At 43.4% G+C, this 16,973-nt stretch overlaps 1 protein-coding gene across 6 annotated transcripts in view; it reads left to right on the top strand.

Moving 5' to 3' along the window:
• Positions 1 to 16,973, top strand: part of UNK (unk zinc finger) — a 45,551-nt gene that overhangs the window by 7,308 nt on the left and 21,270 nt on the right. For all 6 annotated transcript variants that reach the window (XM_036394367.2, XM_036394364.2, XM_036394366.2 and 3 more), the window contains exons 2-7: positions 11,008 to 11,217; positions 12,695 to 12,871; positions 13,309 to 13,439; positions 13,562 to 13,697; positions 15,792 to 15,909; positions 16,847 to 16,931. In XM_036394367.2, coding sequence (XP_036250260.1) covers positions 11,008 to 11,217; positions 12,695 to 12,871; positions 13,309 to 13,439; positions 13,562 to 13,697; positions 15,792 to 15,909; positions 16,847 to 16,931 — 857 coding nt within the window. The remainder of the gene's footprint in view (positions 1 to 11,007; positions 11,218 to 12,694; positions 12,872 to 13,308; positions 13,440 to 13,561; positions 13,698 to 15,791; positions 15,910 to 16,846; positions 16,932 to 16,973) is intronic.

Here is a 16,973-nt window from a genome sequence, read left to right as displayed (position 1 = left end):
CACTGAATTTGTGGTCAAACAAGAAAAATCTCCTACCATCTCTAACTATCTGTTGGTCAAAATGGCCAATCCATTTCAGCAGAGCATATACTGCCTTCCTAAGACTGATGGCACTGTTAAGTGCAGCTAAGAAATTAAGGTGGGATGTCTTTTTATTATTGTATGCCTAAAATTTGATTTGATTAATATGCAGCCATGGCCATATGAAAGGGGAATTAGTTTTTTGAAACTATTCTGGATGAACTTGGAACCAGAACTTGGGGGTTGGAACTGGGTGATTGCAAAGGTCTTTTCCAACTCAGGCCGTTCAATGAATGGAATGGCTGAAAATATGAATATCTGAAAAAAAAAATAAAGTCACTGTTAAAGAATTAAAGTCACTATTCTATGATTATCTGTAAAAAAAGAATTCAAGTCAGTATTGTTTGTTATCCTCTGTCTTCAGCATGTCACCACAGCTCAAAAAGAAGCTGTCAGTCCACACCCAGTATGCTCTGAGGTGATTTTTTTTTTCTCCTCTAAAGTTTTCAATAGCCCATGAGTTTTCATTGATGGCACTTGACTGTTACTGTCATAGCAGAAATGCAAACAGCAGATGCCTGAGGACAACTGTGCAGCTTTACAGCAACAACAAAAAAAAATTGTTTGCACGTTTAAAATATCATGAGAGTGCCACCAGATTTATCAGTGCATTGATTAGCCCAAGGGGGAAGTGATAGGCTGTGGCATAGCCTGGGGTTTGCCTGCTTTCCCCTTGGAGGAGAGGTGGTGTCAGCATGCAGTGGAGCCTCTTTGGACACCAGAGTGTGCAGGACATTTATTCAGAGGTGTGCCTTCTGTGTGGAGGGTTGGAATCCAGTCCACTGGGCCACAGCAGGCACAGATGAAGTCTGATTTGAGTGCTGAGCAGAAAAGAAAATCGATTGAATGGTTGACATTGATTCTTCAAAATCAACCAGTAAGGGTTGGCTTTTATCTCTGTGCTGGCACATGGGTATGCATGCAGGTTCATGCTTGTTAGATAATCACTGTGTTTTGTTTCAAACTCACAGCAGAAAATGTCTGTTCACAAATGAAAGCCTTTCCAAAGAGGCTGCTGCAAATCTGGTTGGTGTTTAACCTGAGAAGAAGCAGATGCCATTTAATTTCCAGTGGAGATTGGGCTGGGTGAGAGCACTATAGAGCTGTCATGTCATGTGGAGCTTTGGTTGTCTGGTTTTGGTCCTGTGTAAATACAGCCCTTCAAACAGCTCATGTTCTGTCTTAAAACTTGTGAGTGTGGGGCTGCAGCTAATCTGTGAGCTGTGTGTTAAATTCATGGGGGTCTTGGCGTGGCCAGGAGAGGGAAGGCTACTGTGCTCTGTTTCCAAACACAGATAAAATGTTGAAGCTTAGCTGGCTAAAGATGCTCATAATAATCTGCAGCTGAGAGCCTGAGCTGTGGAATAGCTTGTATGGAAATAATATTTTTCTGAATTGCCCATTATGAATTCTTGCATGTGGGATGTTTTGTTTTGGGGAACTAGCAGAGTGAGTAACACAAGTTTTCAAACAGCCCAGCCCTGTTCCCAGCCTTCCCTGGTATTTCTACAGTTGTAAGCCCTGGGTAGGCTTTGTTAGTGCTTGAATTGGTGGTGAGAGAAGTGCAGTATAGAAAAAACCTTTGCTGGAAACTGGAACTTTAATTTTTACAGCACAGGACATCAGGGTGTTATTCAGACTTTAATTTGTTGTGCCAAACCTGGTGTGTGCCCACCTTCCTGAGGCTACAAACACTAACACTGGGATAAAGAGGCATCATCCATCCCATCCATAAGAGATGGGATAATGTAAGTTAATATATGAGTTAATATAAGAGAGAAAATTTACCTGGCTATAAGCTGAATAAATGACCATAATAGATAAGTCTGGGGATGGATGTTTTTTGTGAAGTAATTAGTAGTAGAATATTTAACTGCTCATATTTAAGCATATGTTGCTACATTGTGCTGACAACTGAAGCAGGCACAGACCCTCAGCAGTGTGCAGCTGTCTGGATGCAGTGAGCTCCAGTGTTTGCCCTGCAACAGGCTCAGCCCACGTTACGGAAAAATAATTATTTCCATATGATCCTGTTTTCATAGACTCAGCACTTACACAGGTGCTGTAGGGAAGGCTTAATGACAACTAAAAATTTGTGGAGCAAAAACCAGCCCAGAGAAGGACGAGGGTTGTTTCAATCGGGGTGATCCATGTTTGAAAACAGCAAAGTGTGCTTTAGGCACAGTTTACATAAACTAACGGTGTCAAATTGCAAATATGTCATTTAAACTTGGAAAATGGGCTGTGTGTTTAAAACATTGCATCAACTGCCTAAATATTGAGTTAATTTCGAGGTCATGTCTAATACATATTCATTGCCAAGTAATTCGGGAAAAAAAAGGATAACTAACTCAAGGAAATGTAAATGTAAGTTCAAGGCTTTATGCAGAATTCTGGATCTTGGTGAATGGCTTTTAAGGAAATGCATCTGAAATGGAGTGCCATTAAGTGTTTGCCTTTGCCAGTGCTTGGGTTATTTTAATTAAAAAGGTGAAAGCTCTGTGTAAACAAATACTTGTGTTTGAAATGGATTTGATTGGTATGACTTGGTTATATACATTTCATGGTCTGCTGATGCAACAAGTGCCTGCTTTTTAAAGACAGTACACCATCAAAAAATGACTCAAATTGCTTTATTTGTCAGATTTTGAGTGACACAACTCAAGGGGTGCCAAGCAAAGGGATGCACAGCTCCCAGGAAGTCTCAGCAAGGAGCTCTTCCCCAACACCCAGGGCAGGAACACAGTTGTGACTCGTGGAGCTCATGTCTTGGCTGCTCACAAATGTGATAAATATGGGTTTTATCAAGTGAGCTCTGGCTTGAAAGCCTTGATTTTTGTTCCTCATTGGGACAGTGTTGATGAGCTTCTCTGCTGCAGTGTGGCATTTCTCTCCAAACAAAGCCATTTTTGCTATAACTGGAAACTGAACAATGTTTTCCCTGAAGTTGGTGCAAATCTGTCTTCCCATGATGGGCCTGCACCACACTTCTCTGTTTTCCCTTCGTTTTTCAGTGTAGACAAGGCACAACTGTTTGTCTGACTTTTTCCTTCTAATTGAAAAACATCCTGATGGTTTCTGATAGTTGCCAACACGTGTTATTTTTAGCCTGAACTTTTGCAGTCACTCAGTTATCTATGAAGTATTGGTGATACAGAATTCATTCATTGCGGCTGAAATAAATTCACTGTGTTCTTGTCCGGCCTCTGTTCTCCTTTGAAATCCAGAAATGGAGCTCCAGCAGGGATCAGGTTACTGTTGGATGTGACTGTGTGCATTTTGGTGTGTTATCCTCAGTTTCCTGTAGTCTGGCAGTTTGTATTTTACCTTCTGCAGTACGCTCTGCTTTTCCATGTATTTGGAAGCATCCAGCTCAACTTTGTTTGCTAAATCATTGAGATGCTGAGAAAATGGAAGAGTTGAGTGGTGCCTACCTATTTCTACAACAAAAACTGGGGGTGCAGTGGGTTATAGATGTGAGCAGTTGTCATTTTGACCGCTGAGGTACACAGTGAGTTATAAGAAGTCTTAAAACAAAAAAACCCACAACCAAACAAACCCAACTCCATGCATCTGTAATAAGTCTCTCCAACTCTCACTTTCTTTATTTGCCCTTAGACTGACATTGTTGTCAAGCTCTAATGGAGGAGGGGAAATCTAACAGCTTTAAAATCACACACTGCTGTCTGTGTGTGACCTTTTTCCAGTTGATGGTTCAATTTATTTGGGTGATAAAGAAAACACTGAGGCATATGAAGTCTATCTTCTTGACAGATCTGAGCTTACTGAAACTTTTTCCTCATCCTTTTCTCCTTCCCTACATTCGCAGTCAGCCTTTTGTTTTTATAAAGTGATCCATATATTTTTCTTTGAGATTTAAATGCTTTCTAATCTTTTCAAGGTTTACAGAAGTGCACATGGCTGCTGAGGGTGTGGAGAGGCAGATGGACTGATGGTTCTGGAGATGTCCTTGAGAGAGATGTTTGCCTTTTGTGCCAGGTGTGCATGGTGTATGCAAAAAGCTTGGTGTGTGAAGTGTGAGGGCTTGGTCAGGTCTATGATGTTATTTTTCTAAATACTATTAAATGTGGTAAAAGGGGAAATATCCAATATTGGTGAGCCACAGTAGCTGATAGACCTCATCTAGTGGGTGAGCATCCCTGCCCATGCAAGAGGTTGGAAATGATCTTTAAGGTCTCTTTCAACCCAAACCATGCCTTGACACAGATTCCTAGTAGAACTTGATGAGAATTTTTCTTGAAATTATGATTGAAATTTTGAAGATTGCTGCTAAAAGTGTTTGTTATTGTTTCATATTCAACAATGACTCATGTGAGGCTCTGTTTCAATATTAAATTACATCTGCCAGTCAGTAAAAAATATTTATTGAAACAGACTTGTCTTAACTTCTGCTCTTACTAGAAGGACACTAAACATTGCAGAGCTGTAAACCAGGCTGCTGGAGGTCTGCAGCTACTGGTTCAGGGGTTTGCTTGACTTGTGCCACCCCTAGGAACAAGGAACTACAACTCCCATGAAGTCAGATTGTTTCACATCTTTCCTCCCAAATTCCAAGAAATCTTGGGAGTTGGACTCTGCTCCCTGTCAGGAAGCTTTGCATTGAAACTTCCTAAGACATTGTGTGAGTACAGAACTCACACAATGTCTTGTATAGAACTCTCCGAATTATTTTTGAACAATCCTATTCTTTAACTCCATGTTTTTATCTCACTTATTCTGAAACATCTCCCTTGCCCCAAGAGCAAAGTCTCTTGAGCAATGTCAGAGCTGCATATCATGGGTGTTCTCTATCAGTAATATGTTAAATGAAAGGTGTATTAGTAGGATTTTTATTGAGTATCCTGTTGGAATAAGTAGATTCTGTCATGCACCACTGACTCATTTCAATTGGAATACCACAGTTCAGTAAAAGAAAATAATTGAGTCATGCGTTTCTTACTTAAAGTGTGTCTGATATCATCTTTTGCAATAAAATTTTATGAGGGTGAAATGAATTTAGAGAGCTGATTTAATATGGACAGCTCTTTTCCTCTTGTGTTGGGGTGGCTCTCTGAGCTTAAGAAGAAAATAGCAGTTTTGAAAATAATCCCAAAAGATAACATTATTGAATTAGAAATATCAGTATCTATAGTTAGATATTTTCTCCTGGGTTTTGCAATGCTGTCTACTGAGCAGACAGTCTGTTGGATAAGCACACCCTGGTTTGCTTCAGATAATTTTATCTCTGTTAGCTTAAACCACTAATTTAAATTTTTAAGTGAAGCTGCTGGGAGATATTTATATATATATATATATATATATATATATATAAAATATATATGTTTGGGGGTGTTTGGTTTTGGGTTTTTTTAAAAATACCTTTCCTAACCTGAATTGGGAAAACTTTCTCCATCCCGCTGTCTGGACAGATCAGTGCCACTCCGAGCTTCTAGAAGAGGAAAGGTGATGAGCAGCTGAGAGCAGTGACCTCTCAGACTGCATTTCTGCATTTTTCAGGAAGGATACGAACTGGGACCACCTGAGACTTTACAGAGAGGTCCATGGCCTCATGCAGTCCTGTCTGAAACAGCAGGACATGACTGATGGAAAAATGCCAACAAATATCCCCAGCATTGCCGTGTACTTTTGTGCCAGTGAAATGGCATTTTTGCCAGTGCAATACTTTGAGAGAAGGCACACATGACTAAAATAAGTGGTAATGGCAGAAGAGCATTTTCTCCCTGATATCTGAAATCTTATCAGGAGTGTAAGACTTTGTTTGAAGAAAAAAACAGAACAAAACAGGGAAAAAAAAAAACCCTAAACCAAAACCCAAGACAAAACACACAACCTAAAAATTAATTTGTAGATTTCTTGTTAGATTTGCCTCTGGGGGCTCTTCTGGACAAGTGGCTGAGAATCTCTATACAGGCCTGAACTAATAATTTCTAATATTAATGCTAATAACAAAGTGAAGTGCCCACAGCAGGCTGGACTTTGGGAGCAGCCCAGTTCTGGGCTGCCCTCTCTGGGTTTGCTGCCCAGGAGCAGCTCTGGGAGCTCAGCCAGCACCAGTGGCTGTGCCCTGAGTGAGGACCTGCTGTAAAAGCTGCTCCAGGTTTCCACTGGTGTGACACAGACCAGCAGTGCTGCCACAGCCTCTCAGCAGAGCCTTTCCCCAGGTGCCAGAGCAGTTTCAGGGGTGTAAACACACCCCCACCCGTGTGTGGAATGGAGGTGATGGTGGTGTTAGATCTCACTGCTGCCTGCATTGCAGACTGTGTCCTAGGCTGCATTAGCCAGACTATAATGTTATATTACCTCATGGTTTTCTCTCTGCTGTCATTCTGCTGCAGAAGGTTCAGGTGCTGTTTGTGAGCCTCTCTTTGGGAGGAATTTTGGCAGAAAGGGGGGTGACCTGGAAGAGCAAGAAGGGCTGCAAAGGAGAGAAGCTCGTCTTGGGACCTCCATAAAGATCTCAAACAGTGTGAGGGGTGTTGGAAGTAAAGCAGAGCCTGGCTTTGCATCACAGAAGCCACAAGAGTTTTGAGGAGTTGGTTTTAATATTTTCATTTCCTTGCTCTTTGGTATTGTTTCTCTCCCTGGTCTTTCTGATCCCTCTGTTAGAAAGCAGAGGCTGTCTTGGCATCAGTGTGCATCTTCCAGTGATTTCTGGGAGCTTTGAGTTAAGGCTTTTATGAGGAATTTGGAGCTCAGCTGTGCATTACCAGCACATTTTCCTGAATTGAGCTCACTCCACTGGATGTGTGACTTGGGTCAAGTTTGACAGGAAGCTGCAGCCCTGGAAGCAGGATGGGTGCAGGAATGCTCTCTGCTTGAGCACACCACTGTCAACCAGAAAAGCTGCAGAAAAGCAGGAGATCTCTGCACCAGGTGACAAGGAGGGGACCAGGACACAGCTGCAATTGTGAGGATAAAAATGAAAGTTCTAGGTTAAAAATTCTTGTTGGGTTCTCTCTTTGTTTTTGTTGTTTTTTTTTTTTTCCTTTTTTCTAGGTTTGATTTTTTTTCTTCTTCCCCCACTGCACCCATCTTTTTCCCTGCAGCTCCCACAGCAGGTTCCTGCTCCATTCCTCCAGGGCAGAGGGGGAACTCCTGCAATTCCAAGCTGCAGAGGTAAACACTTGCTACCCTGCCCTGGAGACTCAAGCTGCTACTGGCAATTAAAGACAGTGTGCACCTCCCCTCTAGTGTAAATAATTGCAGAATAATCACTGCCCCTTCCCTCATCCCAGAGGAAGTGGAATTTCAGCAGAGTAGCATTGAGGTTTTCTAATGCTTTGCTGCACCTGTTGGTCTCTGGGAGTTCCTAAAACTACTCCAAGAACCTCTTCTTGTCCTCCTAGGGAAAAAAACTTTCATTTCCAGCAGCGTCCGTCCTGTTTGACAGCAAGTTCAGCTCAGCCTGGGGACTTTGATCTGCATTGTTCTGGCCAGTCTTGTCCTATTTGTTTAGAATTGCATTCATCTTTGTTTAGTAGGGCTCATAAATGGTAACATTTCCTCCAGGAATCTGGGTGTTGCTGTTGATGTTAATGTTGTATCAGAAGACAGTGCTATGTGCTTTCCACTTTTTAAAAATTACATGAGTATGAAAATACAACGTCTACCTACTTTTTTTTAGAAAAAGAAATATAGAAGTATAAAGAAAGTATAAGTATAGAAGTATAAAGAAATATAGAAGTAGCTCCAGTGTGAAATAGGGGTAATAATTCTTCTGCCCCTCAAGTGACGGCTGGGCTGTAGGGTTTCCTAAGAGGAGTTGAGAAATGCAAGTTATCGTTGCTGGATTTCCTGTTCCTGTACAGACACAGTTTGGCTGACATGCTATGAAATGTGTACCAGTTATCAACATGTTTTCAGCTTTGAGGGTTCTTCTGAAATTCCCTTTTTCAGCTCTTCTGTAAAAAAAAAAATTACGGAGACCATTGACACCAGAAGGATCTGTCATGACATTATTCTCTGTGTTTTGTTTAGAGCCTTTGCAAAGAGGCTCCTGAAATATTAATGGCTTTCTGATTTGTGAGACATCACATTGTGGTGGTGCAGGCTCTGTATCCTCTCTGTGTTCCCAAAACACACGTGGTTTAGAGGCCTTTTATATATTTTAATACTAAGTGGCTGGTTGAGTGGTCTGTGTTCTCCCAGAGGAGCCAAAACTCACTTCATGGATCAAAAAAATAAAGGGCTGTAAGGCAATTTACCATTCAGGCTATTGTGGAGGAGGGTGATTTAAAACGTTGTAGTGGCTTGGAAAAAAGAAAAACCTAAAGCAGTGATTGAAAGGCTTGAAATGACTGAGTTAATGTGACAACTCTCCTTCCCTCACTTGGGTCTGTTGCAGAGGTGACTGTGCACAGTTAATGCCCAGTGGTATCTGTTTGCAGGGCTTGCTTTGAAATTAAGAGTGAGACATCATTTATTTAATAGAGACCATTAAAGAACGACTTTCTGATGAAGCAAGTTAGGTGTTAAACACTTTTCAGGTGAACCATTTACTTATGTAATTATCTCTCATTAACATTACAATAAATGTTTCTCCAGGGAGTTTAGCCAATCATGAAATGCAATTAATTTTCAGATACTCTTCAGCAACAATTGAGACACTAGAGACTGAAATCCCTAGTTAGTGTGTACGTTTTTAAACTTCCCTGCTGAAGGGAAGCAGTTTCAGCTCAGCTGATTGTGGGGCTGTTAAACTCTCAGATTTTTAATTGTTTTATTTGGGCCTATCACAAGTGTGGAGTGCTGGGCTCCATACCCAGGTTGTGTAAGCCTGGTATCTCCCATTAGTTTCCAGAGCAGTGAGGAGGTTCAGGATGCTGTTCTTGAACGGGGTGAGGATGGAGGAGTTAAAATGCTCTTGGTTTGTGTCTGGGATTCTGGTTGGTGTGTGATACTGCCTGGGGCTTCTAGCCAGCTGTGTTGTTTGTCCATGTGTAAAATGGGAGTCACACAAATCTCTGTCTCTAAGGTGTACGTGGAGGTGAGTGAGTGGAAACGACTGGGTGGTGACTGTATCATCTGTGAACAGCATCGTCCTGATGAAGGTTACTTAATTCACTTTCTAACCAAAATGTTGTTACAGTCACTTTTGTTCCAAGTCTTCCTAGTGCTCTGATAAGATAATCTGTGGAATTCCACCTTCTACAAGTACTTGTTCCAACAATTTAGAAAGCTTTTTGAGAATGGATGAATTTACCACAGCTTTCAGTTTGCAGATTAATTGCTGATGTGGCTGAAGTAGCGATCTCTGTTTGAACAGAGCTGGATTTTCAAATGGGAAAAGGAACAGAGTGGTGTTGTTGGCCCTCACCTGTGCCAAGCAGACCTGGTTCTGCAGCTGGCTCTGGTTTTCTGCTGTTAAGCCTTGGGCCCCAGTGCAGATACTGTTCCAGCCACTCTGGATTGCTGGGGACAGATGGGCTTGGGTAGAGAAGGGCTTACAGCCGGCCGTGGAGGCTTCCAGCCCCGGGCATTCGCAGATCCCAGGCAGTGGAACCTGCAAATCTCACGTATTTAGAGGCTGAAGAAGAGGAAGAGCTTTTATCCTTTCATGCTTGCAAAATCCAATGTAGGGAAGCTCTTGCCACTGATACTGTCTCTTCATAGCAAACAAATAAAACCACTTTGGTTGAATCTGTGCATTTTCCTGAGGCTTTCTCCTCAGCTGGGGTAAAGAGGAAAGGGGGCTTTATTTACAGATGTTGCTTTCAGAATGAGCCTAGTGCTGTGATATTATCTGTAAATGCATCTTTGGGCATCAGACATCTTTCCATTTATTTAGAAACAGGAGATAAAGACTGTCTGACATGGGAATGAATTCCTACGCTCCTTTTTGTTGCCTTGGAGTACATACGCAGTTTAAAATCGGTCCGAATCTGCTGTTATATCACCCTGTTGCTTCCAGCAGAATAGTTGTATTTTTTTTTTTTTGACCTACAAAACTTGGTCCTTGCTGTTTACACTGACCTCATAACATAAGAGACCAGAATGCTCCAGGTTTTCTGCCTTGTTCCTGGATGTGCCTCTGAGACCGAACTCTGTGGGATTCGGGTCTGAGCTGCTGGAGCTGTTTGGATGTTCCCTGTAAATACAGGGCAGCCCGTGGGTTTCAGCAGCGTGGATTTTGTAAGCACCTACACAGAGATCACAGTCAGATCATTATGTTGATCTAAACCATTTTGTAATCCTCTACAATCTGGGTTTAGAGACTGTTATTAGTGTCACAAATAAAAGCTTGTGACTTCTTTAGTTCTCGGGATAAAAGAAGCCATGTACTTTCAGGGAATTACATATTAAAATTAAAGCAACATAAACATGTGGGAGTTTGAGGATAGTTATCCCACTTTGCAAGACTGAGATCTGAATTAATATGACTGCAAGAGAGAAATTGGTTAATTTTTATTTTGTAATTGACTGTGTACTGGCAAAGCAGGGCTAAAGCAGGAGGATAAGGTATGAAAGAGTCTTTTAAAAATCTTTTAAAAATTTTAAAAATCTTTATTTCTCAGTAACTTGAAGGTTTAAATGTGGCTCAAAGAAGTGTATTTTATTTGGGGTTTTTTTCTGTGGGTTTTTTTTTTTTAAACGAGCATGTAGGAAGGAAACCCCTTTTTGTCCAGATAGGTCACAGATTTAAAAAGGGATAGAAAGGTACTTAAGAGTTCTATTTTCTCACAAATGTTTCCTAAGCTGATGAAAAGCCTCTTCAAAACGATCCCGACAGAAAGCGATTTCAGCTCTTGTTACATCCCTGTGTGTAATGGATATCTCGCCATGACAAACACGGGCAGCTCCAGCCTCCATCCTGGGAGGGGAGCAGGGAGGGTGTGGGCAGGACAGCAGGCACCTCTCTGTGGGTGGCTGGATCTCACCCTGGAGCTGACATCCCGCTTCCCGCAGGTACCTGAAGGAGTTCCGCACGGAGCAGTGCCCGCTCTTCGTGCAGCACAAGTGCACCCAGCACCGGCCCTACACCTGCTTCCACTGGCACTTTGTCAACCAGCGCCGGCGCAGGTCCATCCGCCGCCGCGACGGCACCTTCAACTACAGCCCCGACATCTACTGCACCAAGTATGACGAGACCACGGGGATCTGCCCCGAAGGAGATGAGTGAGTAAAGGCTGCACCCTGCTTTTCAGGCATTAGGCTTTTGGGATCAGGCCAGGTGATGATTCCAGCCGGTTCTTGCAGAGATGAGGCAAGTCAGCAGTAAAGCAGCTTTGTCACATACGTAACATGAGACCAGATGTAAAATCTGGAATAGCAGCTTGTGTGCTCCAGGCCGGCTGCAGAGACAGTACTGAGGGTGACTTAGATGGGAATTCAGCTCTTGGGAACTCACTGTGCTCACAGGCTTCAGCATCTTCAGCAAAGCTGAGGTGGGAAAAACAGCTCAATGAGACAAATGAGTTTGGAAACACTCTGTTCTCTAAGTCTCTGACTCCCAGCTCCTGCTCACTAGCGGGGTAAATTAGTTCCTCCTCTTTCTTCAATCTGTGAAAAACTTTGTTCTCCAGTCTGCCCCCTGAGTTATCTGTCTCAGCTTTTTAACTCATATCAGTTTATTTTGTCTTTCTGAACATTTAAGAAGCCACTACAGAACCAGGAGGTACCCAGAAAAAGGCAGCATGAGGAAGAGTTTGGGTTTTTTGGGTGTTCTCTCCCCATGACTACAGTAGGTTTAACTGGAGCAAAACCACAAATCTTTCTGCTGTGTGTGTGGCAGACCCCAGCAATTAAGGGGTTAACCCGGTAATATAACTTTAGCCATGTGACAGATGTGGGATAAATAGTGTAGCCAAACTGTAGTCAAATATGGAGAGTGTTTTATAGAGAGATGCTGTAAAAAGATGGAATTTCAGTTCCCTTTTGTGGTGCCAATATAAACATACAAAAATGCTATTTATTGGCAAAACATTTTTTTTTAAATTTTTCAACTCAATTAAGTAAAGTTTTTGTGACTACAACAGAATGGAATAGTCCCCTCAGGCCTGAGGCTTCAGTTTCAACACTTTCTTCCTTGCTAAAAGAGATCTGGAAGGAACTGGAAATGGGATGTTTGTGGGCTTTGGCTTCTAGATCACTGGATGATACATGGCTCAGACTCAGTGAGTGAAAGCCATTGTCAGCTAGGAACCTTTGTTCATTTGTATTTTTACCTTGATGCTGCAATATCTTAACTTTCCCCATTACATCTTGCTATATTTCTGTTTTACTTCTCAATGTAGATTGTTTTTCTGCCTAAAAAGAGGAACAAAACAAGTTAAAATGGTAGTTTTGTAATTGTCCTTCCTTGTCCCACATCCTTGCTTTTTTCCAGATCCCTGGCAGCTACTCATCCTGAACAATAAGGTGCTGCTGGATTAATAATCCAGTTTTCTTTTAGGGAGGGAAACTCTTGCATCCTTTGTAGTGACAGCTTTGAGAGTTCTCTGAAGTGTTGGAAGGCATGGCAAAGGAAAAGGGGCAGAGTTAGCAAAGATGGCGTCAACTGCAGCATCTTCTCTCAGGAAAGTGTCTTCTGGTAGTTGAATCCTTCACCTGTGTGACTAAGCCTTGTCTGTTCCTCCCCTCCTTCCTTCCCCAGGTGTCCCTTCTTGCATAGAACTACTGGAGACACAGAGAGGAGGTATCACCTGCGCTACTACAAAACTGGAATCTGCATCCATGAGACAGACTCCAAGGGAAACTGCACCAAGAACGGAGTGCACTGCGCCTTTGCTCATGGGCCCCACGACCTGCGCTCACCCGTCTATGACATCAGGTCAGTAGAGCCTGGGGCTCCTGGGAAAAGGGTCATTTCTGTGCCCAAATGAACAAGGAGAGGATGGAAAAGGTAATTTCTGTACCCAAGTGAAAAGGGAGATGATTGAAGGACAGTACTGCTTCAGCTTGAAGTGATGGTAAAATATCCCTTCCTAATAAGGCAAATATAAAAAACCTCCAGGGAGGATTCTCAAAATGGGGGAAAGGATCACGTTTTGGAATCTGATGGAGGGGGTCAGAACAGTGCATCTGGAATTCCCAGGGAATGAAGATTTATTTTTACTGCAGCTGCTGTTCAGCTAAAGATGTTCTGACAAAACATGCATGGCTGAAATGCACCCACTTAGCAAATGCTCCAGTATGTTAGTTTTTACACACATTTATCTGACTCTTCCTCTGCTCAGTCTGTTTTTTCATTTACCTCTGTCCCTGAAGAGAGCTTCAGGCGATGGAAGCTTTACAGAATGGTCAGACAACATCTGAAGGAGGCATTGAGGGTCAGTCTGCAGTCGCTGCCAGCCATGCCATGATAGAGAAGATACTCAGTGAGGAGCCAAGGTGGCAAGGTGAGTGTCACTGAGGGGCTGGGAAGTTTGGTCTCTGTGGAGTGCCTGCTCCTGTCCTAAACTTTCCTGTAGTAAATATGGATTGTGGTCATTTCTCCTGACTCATTGGGGTTTTTTTGCAGATACAACATATGTGTTGGGAAACTACAAGACAGAGCAGTGTAAGAAGCCCCCCCGGCTCTGCCGCCAGGGTTATGCCTGCCCCTACTACCACAATAGCAAAGACAGGAGACGAAGTCCAAGAAAACACAAATACAGGTACTGTGATCTGGGTATTGTACTTCCCAGCTGAATGGTGCAGTATATTGGAAATCTGTGGTGCAGGAGGCAGGATTTTGACCACTAGATATTGCTTTTAGTATATCTCCAAGCCATGTACTGAGAGATCTGATGGACTGTTATTTCTTCCTTGGAGAAAGATAACAAACTAAACAAGGAGTTTTCCTGTATATAGTAACCTGTACTCTAATAAATGAATTGTTAAATCATGTTACAACTCTTGATTTTATAGCAAAGAGAACCTGTGTCTGGCTTTCCCTTACCACACAAACCTCTGCTTTAGAAAGCAGTGCAGGGAAGAGAAAACAAAAGAAAGTTTTAATCCCCATCTAGAAACAAACTCATCCAACAATGTGTTCATGGTAAAGTATTCAGAATCATCAGGCTGCTTGTTGTGTATGCCTGGTGATGGGGATCATGAGGAGGGACTGTAGCTGGACATGCATTCTTAACCAGCTGCTAAAGGCTCTGCTTTTGAGGCACCAGGGTGTTCTGTCACTCAGCTGTCACTGGATTTTTCAGTGTGCTGTGTCTCCCTGAACGCATTTCATCCAAATTATAGGCCCTCATTTCCTCCAACACAACAGAGCTTTTGTTGTGGTCTCAGTGGGGCTTTTCCTTAGTTCCTTTTTGAAAAACACAGGAGCAGACCAGAAAGCCAGGAGAGAAAATACCAGGGATGTTCTCGCTTCTCTTCCCCACCCCCAACATTCACAGAAATTTTTGAACTGAAATTCCATATTTAAAAAAATTAAGCAGGCAGCAGTCAAAGGAGCGTTAATCTCAATGCTTTAAGGGGAAATAGAACCACTGGGGCAGTCTTCAGGCAGCAGCTATTTGCTTTGTGCCCCTCTCTGGGCCCTTTGGGAAGGGAAGAGGTGAAAGCTTCACTGCTGCTCTCCACTCACTTCTGTTTTTTCCCCACCCCAGCTGATGTGGCTGTGCTGGTGCTGCTATCTGCTTCCCTCTGCTGTTGTTTGAGGGAATGGTTAAGAGCATAAAGAGCAGGGGAAGTAGGTCACGGCAAAAATTCAGATCTGGGAAAAGGAACTGTTCCTGGCTGGGAGAAAGAAAATGGACTTGCCTTTTCCCCAGTGACCTGACTCAGGCTCTTTTCCACATGGCCACACTATAAACCTGGAAACATACTGCTGTAAGGGTATTATGTGTTTTAGGATTAGCCAATTAACTTCTTAGCTTTCTATGAAGGTGCAGTTCCAAAACAGAAACCAGACCCAGCGTCTCTGACACTAATCACATCAGCTGCTAATATTGTTATGCTGGTTCAAGTTGTATTTCGTTTCAAATAGAGAATTAAGCCATAGTTTTTCATTGGGAAATTGGAAGAAGGGGGAGAAGATGCAATAGCAGCTGGGTGGGGGCTGGGGAGGCAGCAGATTATACAGCTGAGGGTGGGCAGCCAAACCTGCCTCCGACTGAGGAATTGTAACATCACAGAATGGTTTGGGTTGGAATGGAACCCAGCCCTTAAAACTCATCTTGTTCCACCCCCTGCCATGGGCAGGAACACCTTCCACTATCCCAGGTTGCTCCAAGCCCCATCCAGCCTGGCTTTGAACAGTTCCAGAGATCCAGGGACAGCCACAGCTTCTCTGGGCAACCTGTGCCAGGGCCTCACCACCCTCACAGGGAAGAATTACTCCCTGGTATTTAATCTAAACCTATTCTTTTTCCATATAAAGCCATTCCCCCTTGTCCTGGCACTCTAGGCACTTGTCCAAAGTCCCTCTCCAGCTCTTCTGGAGCCCTTTTAGGTGCTGGAATGGGCTCTGAGGTCTCCCTGGAGCCTTCTCTTCTCCAGGCTGAGCACCCCCAGTGCTCCCAGCCTGGCTTCAGAGCAGAGGGACCCTCAGAGCCCCTTTTAGGCTCTCTCTGAACTTGCCCCAGCACGTCCACATCCTTCTGATGTTGGGGTACCCAGAGCTGGATGCAGTCCTCCAGGAGTGGATCAGAGGGGGAGAATCACCTCCCTCCCTCCACCTACCCAAAGTAAGCAAAGTTCAGAGCACACCTGTGAGTCTGATGCCTTCTCCTGCTTCCTTATTTGCACAGATCTTCACCATGTCCCAGTGTGAAGCATGGGGACGAGTGGGGAGATCCCAGTAAGTGTGAGAATGGAGACTCCTGCCAGTACTGCCACACTCGAACAGAGCAGCAGTTCCACCCAGAGGTACAGTAACCTCTTCAGTCCCCTTAGAAAAGCAAAAGCATTCCAGTCTTACAAAGTAAATCACTGTGCCAGGTGGGAGAGGGTGTGGGCTGCTTGTAGTGGGGTCCTGGGATACAGAGAAGCTGCATGTTGGGAGTAAGCTGCAATTCAGCTGCTTGACAGAATAGACTGTATGGGAGGAGGTAAGAAAAGTGGGGGAGAACTCAAGTGTAGGAGCAGTGTCAGGTATGGGGGTCCTTTGGAAAGCACAATGTGGGTCTGCATGTGAGCAAACAGCATCTGTTTCCTTGACTAAGAGTTTGTGGTTCATGTTGATAGCACTAAACACCACCAAGCTCTTAGCTGTGAGCATGCCCAGAGCATTCCAATATCCTTACAGAAAGTGTAATTAAGACCTTTTCCTAGTCTGCTTCATGTTACAGTGTTGAAAAGCTTTGTGGGGCCCGTTTCTGCACAGTAACCATTGTCACCGCCTGTCAAACTGGGGGGAGAGGGAATTATCCATTTGCTACAGTCCTTGTCAATGGTTTGTTATTTTCCTTGCAAACATGTGGCTGCAACTTTCTGTGCTGTCATCTGTCAGCTGTTTCCTACCTTTTGCCATTTGTAATGTCCATGGAGCTTCCAGTGAGTCTGAGGGACTTCATGGCAGATGGTGACCTTTGGGTGAGCTGGTGTGTGGTGGGTTGGTCTCTGGGTGAGGTCTAGCTGTCATGGGTATATTTTGGTGTTTCCAGAACTATAGTGGGTTTTCCTTTCTTTGAAGCAAAGCACTGAAATGGTCACCCTGAGCTCTGGCCTTTGCACCTCTTATCTGTGTCTCTATTTTGCTGTCAAATTTCTTCATAGTACTTCTGTACCTGGTGGTCACTGTTATTTTCTGTTCATTTCTGTTTGGGTTTTTTTCTGTTTTGTTTGTTTTTTTTCCCACCCTTAGATCTACAAATCCACCAAATGCAATGATATGCAGCAGTCTGGCAGCTGTCCCCGAGGACCCTTCTGTGCCTTTGCACACGTAGAACGTACGTGCACTACTTCTCTCATCTTTCCTGGATGTTTGAGCT

This window comes from Molothrus ater, chromosome 19 (assembly GCF_012460135.2).
Source record: "Molothrus ater isolate BHLD 08-10-18 breed brown headed cowbird chromosome 19, BPBGC_Mater_1.1, whole genome shotgun sequence".
Taxonomy (NCBI): Eukaryota; Metazoa; Chordata; class Aves; order Passeriformes; family Icteridae; genus Molothrus; species Molothrus ater.
The sequence above is the reverse complement of the archived record's forward strand: the minus strand, read 5'-3'. Positions and strand labels throughout refer to the sequence as shown.